Below are 12,755 nucleotides of genomic sequence, written 5' to 3'. Positions count from 1 at the left end.
CCCTCTTCAAGTAAAGATAAATGTCACAGAACTACTTACTGTATAGTCTGATGACTGAGATCTAAGCCCCTTGGAAAGAGCAGGAGGCTTTCCTGTAGTTGTGGGAGTCTGATTGAAGTTCAAAGCCATTATTTCTTCCAGTGATTTTAATGTTTCCTCTTCCTCATCACTGTCTAGGTTGTAACCTAAACTTTCTTCATCACTATCAAAATCACCCCTTAGTTTTCTTTTCAGTGCACTGCTACCTGCATTGGAATTTCCTGAACTCTCTTTATCTGAAGGGGCTTTATCTGAAGGTGCTGTAGGGCTTGGGATACATGGCACAACTTCCAAAGCAGCTGGGGGAGACTTTGTAGGAGTGCCATATTCTGAATGCAAAGATCCCCCAGAAATTTTCCCTGAAGATACATTAGAATCAGCTTTATCAGTCTTTGCTTTGTGTTCCTTGTGTTTGGAGGACTCTGTAGAATGCCCAGAACATTCTTTAGATGAGGAACGCTCTTTTTCTTTTTTAGGAACTGGAAGAGTGCAATTTTTAGCATTTAATGGTACCCGAGAGGAACCAGCACTTGGAACATGGGAAAGTAAAGGTAGAAGTTTTGTCTCCTTTGATGCCACAGAGCTAGCAGGTTTATTTTTCTGAAGGCTGCTAGCTTTTTTATCGGCAGACTTTTCCTGAGGTAAAGATAAGTGGGGTTTCTGCATCTTAGTCTCTTTGGTACTTGCCACACGGATTTGGTCACTATTCCTGGAAGAATGGTGGCCAGAATTTGAAGGTGCCAAGCCTCCAGAGGAGCGATCAACTTCTTCACTGGGTTCCTTGGATATATCTTCCAAGCGCAACACATCCCCAGGTGTCTTCAGTGCAATATGTTTTATAAATTTCTCTCTCTGATGTGATCCGTCAGGACGCTTCTCAAGGAAGGACTCTTTTACTTTTGGCATTATAGATTCTCTTGTGCTTTTCAGATCTGAGTCCACAGAGTTCCTTTTTCTTTTGTCAGGGAATTTATTCTGCTTAGACCCTGCTAAAATTTAATTTTTGCCAGATTAGTGAAAAGTATATTTTCCTATCTTAGTAAAGTTTATTCAGTGAGTGTTTAGAACACTCCAACAAAAAGCTTAAATTCTAAAAGTTTAGGCTGAGATCATTTAACATATGTAGGATAAGGAAAAAGAGTTCATACTACCATTTATTTTATTAATAATAAATACTGGTGCCTTAAGAAATTTAAAGCTAATGACAATGCTCATTTTCATTCCAAAGCTATTAAAAGTTCATCACCCAAACAAAATTTAAGGTGCTGCTCCCCAAACACAAAAATTGCTTATTTGTATCATGGAAAGGATTGGAAAGGCACTTTCCCTCAAAGTTCAGATATTCTTTCTTAGACCAAGGACTATCTGCTTCCAGAAATGAAATACTTCTACATCTAAATTTATAGTACCTTAAAACATGTATACAATCACTAGTTGAAAGCAGACAAATTTTAATTTCTCAATTAAAAAAAATCCACCCAAGTTTCTCTTGCCAGTGTTTCATTTTTCCTGTGCATCCTTCTAGTCTTCAGCTGAGTTATGAGTTGTGGATGAATTCTGGAAAATGACTCCCAGAATCTCAGAGTCTGACTTTAACTCGAAACAGGATCTTTACAGGGGTAATCAAGTTAAAATGAGGTCATTTGGGTGGGTCCTAATGCAGTCATAACGGGTGTCCTTAGATAAAGGGGAAATTTGCAATCTTTTTTTTTTTTTACATTATCATGCCATGAATTCATAGGGAATGGACTGCAGCACCTCAAGCTCCTTTCCATTGGTTCTCACAAAGACGTGCTTCTCTGGGCGGAGCAGGGAGGCGTTTTAGTTGAACCCAAGTACCTTTCTCTTTGGGTTCCTTCAAAAGGCAAAATTTGGACATGGAGACACACTTGAAGAGGGAAGATGATGTGAAAACACACAGGGAAAAGATGCCATGTGATAGGAGTGCTGCATCTACAAGTCAAGGAATGCCAAGAATTGCAGGCAAACACCAGAAGCTAGAAAAGGCAAGGAAGGATTCTCTCCTAGACTGGTTAGAGCACGGCCCTGCTAATCATCTTAATTTTGGATTTCTAGCTTCTAGGACCATGAGAAAATAAATTTCTGTTGTTTTAAGCCACCTAGATTTAGGAGTTTCATCCAGAAGACCTTTAGTAAAGCATATCTATTTGAGTTAACCAAGTTTAAAAAATTTCTCATTGTATTTAAAAGTGTGATGTATAGGTTCATAGGATTGAGCCCTGTGTTGGGCCCTGCACTGACAGTGCGGAGCCTGCTTGGGATTCTCTCTAACCTTTGCTGTTGCCCCCACCCCCAAATAAATAAATAAATAAATAAATAAATAAATAAAGTGTCATTAATTAAAACCCATTATTCATTAAATATTACTATTTACATAATCAGTATTCCCCAAATCAAGTTTCTCTCTGCATATGGGTAGATGTCCTCAAATCATCAACAGTTTAAGAAAATAAAATAATTCAAGAGTTAAAAGCAATTATTTGGGTAATTTAATATATAATCTGAAAAATTCAATTTATAAACATGAAAAATCAATTAATAAACAAATGCTGCTATCTCCATTTTTCTCCAGATATTTCCTATTACCTGAAAAAACCATCCTATGCCCACTCAGTTTACTGGGTTAACTGTCATATAAAAAAGAACAGGAGTCCCTTAGAGTATAGGATTAGAAATCACATAACCAAGAAAAAGAAGACTTGGGGTGGATTTACACTGATAATATTTTAAGTTTGAGGTTACAAAAAAGATACCTACAGAACCGCCAGTATGAATTCAGTTCCATTCTCCTAGAGAAATCAATTTATATACAGCTAGAAATGAGGAGAAATTCCTGCTTTGCTCAAGAATTGAAGACCTGACCAGGAGGAGAGAGAAACTGTTTTTGGGCAAAGTTGAGGAAAAAGCAGCTTATTAAGAGCTCTGACACCTAGAATTAGAGGACGTTGAACTGGTACCATAGGTAGGCTCCCCTTCTGCAAGTTCTCTAGGGCAGTGGGTTACCTGCATGATTCTTTTTGCACTGCTTGTACAAACTGTAGACTGTTTAAGCACATTTCAAATATCTGTTAATATATATATAAAATAGACAGGGATTGAGTTTGTAAATACAAAAAAGGTAAAAACCCAAATGTTCATTAATAGAAGATAGGTCATTAATAAATTATAGAATAAGCAAGGGATGTTAGAATAAGTTGGACCTCAGAATGCAGCACAAGGACAGGACTCTGCAAGACCCCAGGGCTAAATGTCTTTAGCAACATTTCTGACATCTCTTAACTTGTGTGTGATTAATAAAGGTGTGATTATATATATCACCCTCACAACCGAGAAGTATAATAGCAGTAGCATTCTTCATGTTATCTAGAGTGAAAAAGCCCTTTATGTCCTTTATATTCTGTTGATGGTCAAATGCAGTATAAATGTGTATTTATTAAGAAAGCAATACCATAAGAGGCACCAGGGTGGCTCAGTTCATGAGTTTGAGCCCTGCACCAGATTCCACGCTGACAGTGCGGAGCCGGCTTGGGATTCTCTCTCTCCCTCCCTCTTTCAAAAATAAATAAATAAACTTAAAAAAATAACATAAATTTTTAAAAAGTATAAAACCATAATTAATGGTTATGAAACATGCAAAGATATTAGAAATAAAAATATAAGTGAAGGCAACCATCTTAAATCTGCCTGTGACAATATGCAGAAAACATCTTTTTCAAGCACTGTTCAAAAACTTCAGTATGTGGGTTTGTATAAATGAAACTACTGCAGGCAACACTGATGAAACTTGCAACCATGAACTGAAGAGAATTTTTATCTTAGTCATTATCAGAGAGAAAAAAAGCTGAAGAGCTTGGTGGCAACACCACCACCAGCAGCCCCTTATGTTGGCAGAGCAAACCTAAAAATATTTTGTTCTTCTGCTCACCTCAGCGCAAAGTGATCATTTATTACAAATGTGTAATACCGTGAGTACAGGAATAATCTCATTGCTAAGAAATTATTGTTCTTGTACTTCATAATGTCAAAATTCAATGAAATTTGATCACTAAAACCAACAGTAATGTAAAAATTAAATAAAAAATTGGGGCGCCTGGGTGGCTCAGTCGGTTGAGCGTCCGACTTCGGCTCAGGTCATGATCTCTCAGTTCGTGAGTTCGAGCCCCACGTTGGGCTCTGCGCTGACAGCTCAGAGCCTGGAGGCTGCTTCAGATTCTGTGTCCCCCCTCTCTCTCCGCCCCACACCTGCTTGTGCTCTCTCTCTGTCTTTCAAAAATGAATAAACATAAAAAAAATTTTTTAAAAATTAAATAAAAACTTTAAGAACCACATAAAACTTCAAATTTATTCCTGTATTCTAGAAGCTCCTTCTATGATGGTAAACTATGGTTTCGGATTTTAACACCTGAGATCACCTGGTCAAAATGCAATGTACCTCTAGAATATATAAAAAACAGAATTTTACATGAGGGGCACCTGGGTGGCTCCATCAGTTAAGCACCTGACTCTTGATTTCAGCTCAGGTCATGATCTCATGGTTGTGAGATCGGGCCCTGTATTGGGCTCTTCGCTGACAGCCTGGAGCCTGCTTGGGATTCTCTCTCTCCCTCTCTCTGCCGCTCCCCTGCTTGTGCTCTCTCTCAAAATAAATACACTTAAAAAAAAAAAAAAAAAACTAAGAGTTTTAATGAAACCTGAAGAACAAGGAGTCACAACTGTCTCTCTGTACCTGTTTTTTCATTTCTAAAAGTATCTTAAAAAGATGTGAAGATCAAACAAGTTAAAAGCACATAGAAGAGGGCATGGCACACAGTAAGTGCTCAATAAACCTTGGCTATTATCATTATGTCCACTGTATCTTACTGAGTGTAGAAATCTGTAAAATCCATTTTTCAAAGTTTGTAATCATGGCAGAAAAAAATCTGATACACTAGACTATTAATGGTTGTTATTTCTAAGGGCCTTTCATTTTCTGTTATAAATTTCTGCAAGTGTTTGAATTTTATACTGTTCTATTTTCTAGTTTTAAAAAAGGTAAAGATACTTTAGGAATTACTGACTTAACACTAGCTGTTTGTTATTATGTTATTTGCTCAGCCAACAGATACTAGAAGTACAAACCAGTTATCATACAGGTGTCCTTGAAATTTGATATTAAAAAGGTATCTTAGTATTTGAAATATTAGGATAACACTGTTTTGGATCATGATAGCAGTTTCAACTTTATACAAAGCATCTATAATACCAAGACCTCAGATAGTCCATAATTCCAATAATGTAAGATTATGCTGCTTGATGTAGGCAAGATTCAGCAGAACACTGAATACCAAAATGAGAAACATGTTGCTGCTAGGAACTCTTAAAAGAGGCAAAAAAGTCAAGACAAACCATGGGCTACACAAACTAAATTCAAGGACTATTCCTTTTCAATGTAATTTTACCAAACTCTTAACTAAACTGAGACATTCAATTCACCTCTAGGAAGCCAACTGTGCATTTAAACAAATTTGTTTTTAAAAAGTAGCACTGACATACAATTTTATTTAAAAATTGATAAATTAATTTTGATTCTACCTGAAGCAGGTTCCCATGAATCAGAAGAGGCTCTTTTCCTTGAGAAATGTCCATTTTCCTTTTAGCAAAATGAGAAAAAATTAATTAGGAACTGGGGCCAGTAAAGAATATGAACTTTTCTTCCTAACATCTAAACACAGATTTCTAGACCAAATAAAGCAAGCACTTCATTTGGAGGTAAACTCAAACTTTTATAGTAAAATATTTTAAACTCTTAAAGTTTTACAAAAACGAAGGGCCTTTATACCATAAAAAGGTAAAAATGCCATAAAAAATAAAGCCAGTTTTCAAAATACAAATTTAGGGATTTATATTAATTCAAGATTAATATTAGAGCACTATACCATTATTTTGATAAACAGTAAGCCTAATATTTGCCAATTAAACAGATACAACTTACTCTTCAATACTTCAAGTGCTGATGCACCACCAAACACTGAAATCTCAGGATGGAGCAAATGTTACAAACCTCCACTGATTGTTAGCAAATCTCCCTGGTAAAGACCCCAAACTCCTTGCAAACAAACCCTGGAGTTTACAAATACATTTTCAAGCACTATATAAGGCAACAATCTCCATTCACTCTTAAAGTGTCATAGTTTGGTTTACTTTTGGTCTATCTGGTTTTAAAATCTCATAGCATCTTACCAACACTGCCTTTTCTTGGTATCTGATCTTCCTTTATTCCATCTGTACATAGAGAGGCTCTACGAAACAGAGGTATTTATCTTTCTAAGGGAGAGGGTCACCTTTTATGCTAATCTAAAGTTGGTCTATTTTCAAGGGAATACGATGAAGTTAAGATGTATCTGGATAGCTTTCTAAGTGTTATCATCTAAGTTGTCTAAGACAACTTAGGACTTCCAAGGAATCTATATTCCTTAGGACTTCTATATAATCTAAATCAGTGATTCTCAAAACTTTAAAGTACATCAGAAGCACCCAGAAGGCTTGGTAACTGTAGATTGCTGGACTCTTAGCTCCAATTTCTGGTTGAGTCCAGGGTTAAGCCTGAGAATTTGCATTTCTAAATTCCCAGGTGATGCTGATATTAGTCCGGGGACCACATTTTGAGAACCTCTGTTCTAAACCATTTCCTACTATTTTAGATTTTCTATTCCTCAAATATTTCCTTTCAGCACAGCCTCACTTAAAAATGACTATACTTGCCTAAAAAAAGAATGCTTACTTCCTGATTAAGAAAGATTTTTTGTTCCCAGTCTGAAAAAATTAAAGGCAAGAAATACCGCTTTACTGAGTCCTACGGACAGTTGGGAGGAAACCTAACGTAATTAGCTTTTAAACAAGCCGTGTATCAGTATTTCCTGAACAAAAGCTACCAATGTAATGTTAAAAAATATTAAATATATGAAATGCTTTTAGATTTAGTGTTCTAAATATAATAAAGCAGCAACCAAGCTAATTCAGTAATTACTACACATACCAGGTTTGAAAGATTACTCTTTCCAGGTGTGACATCATTCTGTTTACTTTGTTCCTGCCTGGGTTTACATTTTCTTTCTATACTAGAGGATTTTAAGGAAAGATTGCTTGCTTTTGAGAAGGAATTTTCTGAGTTGATTCTCTGCTCCATTTGCTCCCTCCTCAACTTCTTTAGTTCTCTTTCTCTGCAGTAAGAAGCTAATGACAACTGGAACTTAGCCCCCAAAGGACTTTCTCCTGGGTGGTGCCTGGATAGGCTGCTCCTGCTGCTAAGACTTCTAGAGCTGTTCTTGAAGATGTCAGCTTCTGTCACTGTGGCCTGCTTTTTGGAATCTGAACTGGTCTTGTCTCGATCTCTATCATTCTTCTCCCTGCTATTTTCATGAATGAACAGTGACTTTCTTCTCTCTGGAGATCGATGTTTTTTCTTCAGTGTCTTCATCTCCTTTGACAAGCAATATGGAGGAACATAGACTTTTGTAACTGCCTTTGGATATTTGGTGGCTATTGACACACAAGGTCGACGTGACTCATGTATACCATGATCTTTATGGTGCTCTTTAACACCTTTCATGAAAGCCTCTAAAATAGTGCTCTTTTCTGATGGCATCCTTTTGGGTTTGGATTTTTTTGGTGAGGATAGTTTCCTTTCAAACTGTTCTGTCCCAGTGATGGAGAATCCACTTCCTCCATATTTGATGTCTGATTTTTGTGGAGAATCCAACATATGTCTGTCTAAACGGCCAATTAAAACACAAATTGCATGTTATTAAAAGTAACACAATCTATTACATTTTGTATATTTATTTAAGTTAATATTTAAAATACTAAACTATAACAAAAACTTTCAAATCAATATTTAGATGATGATACACATTTTACGGGGGGGTGGGGATTAAGACATGGCTTATTATTTAATAACCTTACTTTCATAAAGCTCCCTTTTGCTACATCTTGTAAGCTCACTATGGCTCCGTTTATAAAATGTTATTAGAGGATCAAAATAGTATGCATTATGAATATTACTGACTGGAATATTTTAAATGTAAGCATAACAGCAAAAAGTTTCTTCATGATGTTTAGAACTGGTTTATCTTTGTAAAAAACACTGCATCTTCATATTTTCAATTTGAACATTAGGTTTAATCAAATAAGAGCTTTTAGAGAAATTTAAAAATTGAATCTGTCTCCCTCCTCAAAAGATCCTGCAAAAAATGCATTAATAGCATACATACCTTGTTTTGAAGCTGGTTTGAAGAAATCTATAATTGACTGCTTCCTGAAAATAAAAGCATAACTAATATGGTATCACATAAGTAAATATTAAAACCTCAATAATTCAGATTAAGGGGAGAATACTAGTTGGTTTACAGGATATAGATTTGATTTCACTACCTGGTTTAATCAAGTTCTGACAATGGCAGGAATGCTTTGCTAAGCCGATTATAATAAACTGAAAATATAATTTGCATTTCCTGTAGGAGTAAATTTATGAAAGCACAATTGAGGTTTATATAATCTATAGTACCAAAATAAGATTGGAGTATGGATCCAGTATGGAATTGGTAGTGTCCTTCCTAGGACTGACAAGCTTACTGCTACATGGTAGAATAAATGATTTTGAGGGGATCTGATCCTATTGCTTGGTATCTCTGGTGTCTGGTACAAAATAATGCTCAATAGATGTTTTCCAAACGAATAATGGAGATTATAAAAACAGACTAAAACCTAAACAGACTCAAAACAAGAGTAAATGGTAGAATGGCAATATTGGTGATTTGGCCCATCTGGGGAGGCAGCTGAGTTGAAGGGCATGCTGGCCAAAAGGCAAAAAGGATTAAGTACCAAGCTTACACTATCCTCTTTATGTACTACAGTAAGATGTTAATCTAAGTAACAGCAAAAATTAGAAGGAGTCTTCAGGACTAAACAGTGTTTCAAATCTTATTTTTTATCTAGGAATTCTTAAGGTATTTACAAAAATAACACACTGCCTGGAGAAAACACGAAACAGAGAAAAGGAAGAAAGTTAACAATTACAAAAACCGAATTGTTTTAAGGATTTCTGCACTTTACAGAAACAAAGTGAATCACGTTACCGGAATTTGTACTCCGATTTATATTTCTAGAGTTATTTGTCAGCGGCACAAAAAGGAACATCATACGTAGAGCAAAAAGTTAACTTCCTGCCAAAATCCTGCTAAAATGTATTCATTTTACTGAAAGAGAAGCAGTATATGACCAGTTTCCCTAAACATTTATCCACTATGAGGTGGGAATACTCAGAGAAAACTTGAACAATCCAAGTCTCTTGGACACTTTACAGGTCACATTAAAGGAGCCACATCCATCTATAATGGTTTACTGAGAGTCCACATGTTTGTGAGATAGATGTTGGTAGAAAGGCTAACTGGTTATGAAATGAATAGGAGTGACAGACTAAGGAAAATTTATGCATTTGTTTGCATATAATAAATTATACCAGCCAAATTGACTCCAATGGAGAATACAGTTAGAAATGCTAGAGGTTCTGCAAAGGAGGAAAGGAGATGATGTTCTCAGTTACTGGGGGAGGAAAGAGACAGGAAAGGATTAAGCGACAGCTAATTCAAGACTATACTAAATACGCCTTTACATTAATTACTAAATAACGTTCTATCTCTTCCCAAAATATGAGATCCCAGGCTCCTTTTTGATTAATACACCAGAGAGAAAAATGGTTTTGGGTAAAACGTACAAAAAATCTGTAAAATAATCATGAATGTAACTTTCAAGTAGGAACAGTTGCCTAATTTCATATGCACAGAAATACCCATTAGTTATTTATAACTAGCTTTAAAAAATTATAACAGCTCACAAGCCCTTATCTGAAACTTTTGGGGTCAAATGTATTTCTGAATTTTTAATTTACTGGATTTTAGAAAGGGGGTAACTTAGATGCATTATGTAAAGTCCCCACCGGGTGTGACACTGCACCCCCAAAGCGAACGCATCAATATTTCTCCGGCATATAAATACACTTAATGAGATAATGACCATATACAGCTTTCCATTAGTTCTAGTCAGGTTTGGCTGCCAAGTAAGATGTGGTGCCAAACTTACTGACAACTTTTGATTTTCATAGCACTCCGGCTTTCATAATTGAGATAAGGGATTGTAGACCTGTAGCACAATATTAGAAGATAAAATTACTGTTAAATTTAAGTTACAAGCTTTTTAAAACTTAAAATACAAAAGACAGTACCAAGTGCGTAGAGAATTTAAACATATTTTATTGTCAGAGGATGTCATTTGATAAAATTCCCCATCTCATTACATAGCTCCCACAAAATCTTCACAAGGTACCTAGCCTCTTGGAGAAGCGTAGTTACTGGAGGAAAAAACATCACATTCCCGATCGGCACGTTCCTTTTAAGTATGAATGATCGTGTATACTGGGCTATAAAGTAATTCGTGGAAGGGTTTCCCTCGTCCATCGTACATAATTTCACCCACGATTTAGAAAAGATTTATACTGTTAAGCTACTACGATCAGAACTGACAACGTACAGAATAACCCACCTAGATATGCACTAAGCAGTTAGGGCCCCGGGTCCACCATCGTAAAGGACAAAAATCACGTTCTACCTAAGGCGGGCTCTCCGTAGCCATCCTGGCTACGGTCACTGAACGGAGACCTGCATCCCAACTACAGAAAAGAAAACTCGAAGTCCCAGAAGGCCCCGCGCGGAGGCGGGGCAGGGGTTTGCCAGGCCGCAAAACGCCGAGGCCCGAAGCTCGCGGAGGATGGCGGGAACTGAAAGAGCGGGCGTCCGCAGTCCTCCCTCATACCCTTGCCCCCGCGACCCGGCCCCTTCTCCAGCCCTCTGCACGGTACCTGTCCCCAGGACTCTTTGTTCTCTTTCCCGCTGCAGCAGGGGCGGTACTACCGGGTCTCAGATGGCAGCGCGGGGGCGACGACCCCGGGGCTGGGGATGAGGGGAAACCTGGCCTAGCGGGCATGCAGCGCCTTGTCATGTCGGCGCCGCTGGCGACGGCGGCATGAGCTGTGGCTGGAGAAGTTGGGTGCGTGGTTGCCGTCTTGCTGCTGGGACTCGGGGAGGCTGTCGGAGCAGAGTTGGGCGGCACCCCCTTCTCTCTTCATGGCGGTTCTCTCTCTTCGGAAGTGACTCCTGTGTGAGCGGGAAGGAACCTCAGGACCGACAGGGGGCGGGTCTTACTGGAAGGGTCGCGTTCTGACTGGCTGGCACGGCGGTCACTCCGGTAGTGGCGCAATGGAAAGCCGCAGCCTCTCAGGGGAAGGCGGGGTTTCGAGGAGGGGGAGGGGTAAGAAAACTGCCCCCCGCCCCCCCCGTCACGTGCGCGGTTGGTGGGGAGGGCACCGTCGCATCCGGGCCGCGTCGGCCTTGGCAGGCACGCGGGGGCGGGTTGGCGCGGGCCGCTGCAGGCGCTGCGGCAGGCAGCTGGTCGAGGGCGAGGGACGAGGTTTGCAGAAGCAAACCTGAGCCCGGCAGCTGCCCTCAGTGAGGATGGTCAACAGTTGGCCTTCCTGTGTCTTTCAGTTGTGCCGCAGAAATCCCCAGTTGTTCGTTACATCGTCTCTTTCACATGTTAGGTCAGAGTGCCCAAGTGCTGTCACCATTTCCTTGGTTAATCTGCACAGCCCAATTTGAAGACTTGTCCAGTCTGTGAGAGTTCTTGTGAAGGGCTGTGGTGGATGCTTTTTCTCCTCTTTTTCGGAAAGAAAGAAAAACAACCCCAGCGAAATAAAGGCCGTGTTTATTCCACAGAAGCATTTTGTTTCTCAGCTGTTGAAACGAGTTATCCATGAGGTCTCTACAGCCAGATTCCTTGGAGATTTTTTGAAAGGAACATAGGGTCAGCTTTCAATTACCCGTGTTAAGTGTGGACAGCGTAGATTAGTGAAACCTGCCAGCAGTCTCCGGTCGTCCTCCGTCAGGGGCTTGTGCTTTGGAGGCTGTTAGACAGGGTTTTCCTTACAAACAGACTGGCCAGAGTATTTCTGAGCCTCAGTTTCCACATCTGTAAAAGGAGTATTCTACTCATCTATAAGATGAAAATTCTACAATTTTCTGGGAAATTGTAAACTATAAAAGAGATAAGCAGTGTGAACACAGTTCAGAATCTCTCAGGTAATAGGTACTAAGCAAATTAGTGTTCCCTTTCCTTTGCTCTTCAGACATACTCTTACACTTGACTATAAAGTTTTCCAGGGACAGGTCAGATACTGTTATATTTAATATATTAATAGTTATAAAACATAGTTATATGCAATAAGTCTTAACCAAAATACCAATCTCCAGGATGCCCAAGCTTTAATTGGCAGGCCTGTTCAAGAACTTAGACAGGTCTTTATATAATAATGTACTAGATGCTTGAAATGTGTTGAATGAATAATGATTTATATGTTTTGTTTATTTAGGGCTTTTTACATGTATTATTTCCTATCTCTTGTATCAGTGCTTTCAGTTGGACGTTTCTACACTGGTAAATTCTTGCTTCTGTAATGGCCCATCTACAAACCACTTAATCCGATTCGTTTCACTGCATGCTCGGTCCATTAAAAAGAGCGATGCATAAAAAACAACATTCTACATGATCAATCAGTTGCTTTTCTTGGATTATAGTATTTGAATCATCTAGCCTCCGAGGTATCACTT

General features: G+C 38.5%; 1 protein-coding gene across 4 annotated transcripts in view; it reads right to left on the bottom strand.

Annotated features, from left to right (window-relative positions):
* SLF2 (SMC5-SMC6 complex localization factor 2) overlaps window positions 1-11,263 on the bottom strand; it is a 49,711-nt gene extending 38,448 nt beyond the window's left edge. For 2 of the 4 annotated variants that reach the window (XM_003994324.6, XR_006587228.1), the window contains exons 1-5: window positions 10,952-11,263; window positions 8,310-8,353; window positions 7,076-7,809; window positions 5,632-5,689; window positions 40-1,028 (exon numbers count right to left, since the gene is read on the bottom strand). In XM_003994324.6, the coding sequence (XP_003994373.1) occupies window positions 40-1,028; window positions 5,632-5,689; window positions 7,076-7,809; window positions 8,310-8,353; window positions 10,952-11,091 (1,965 nt within the window). In that variant the 5' untranslated portion in view covers window positions 11,092-11,263. Of the gene's footprint in view, window positions 1-39; window positions 1,029-5,631; window positions 5,690-7,075; window positions 7,810-8,309; window positions 8,354-10,635; window positions 10,894-10,951 lie in introns of those variants that run through there. The other 2 variants (XM_011287462.4, XM_019813733.3) reach the window with 2 other exon arrangements.
* Between the last annotated feature and the right edge of the window lie 1,492 nt (window positions 11,264-12,755).

The sequence above is a fragment of the Felis catus genome, chromosome D2 (assembly GCF_018350175.1).
Source record: "Felis catus isolate Fca126 chromosome D2, F.catus_Fca126_mat1.0, whole genome shotgun sequence".
NCBI lineage: Eukaryota > Metazoa > Chordata > Mammalia > Carnivora > Felidae > Felis > Felis catus.
This window is presented reverse-complemented; position numbering and strand designations above follow the sequence as displayed.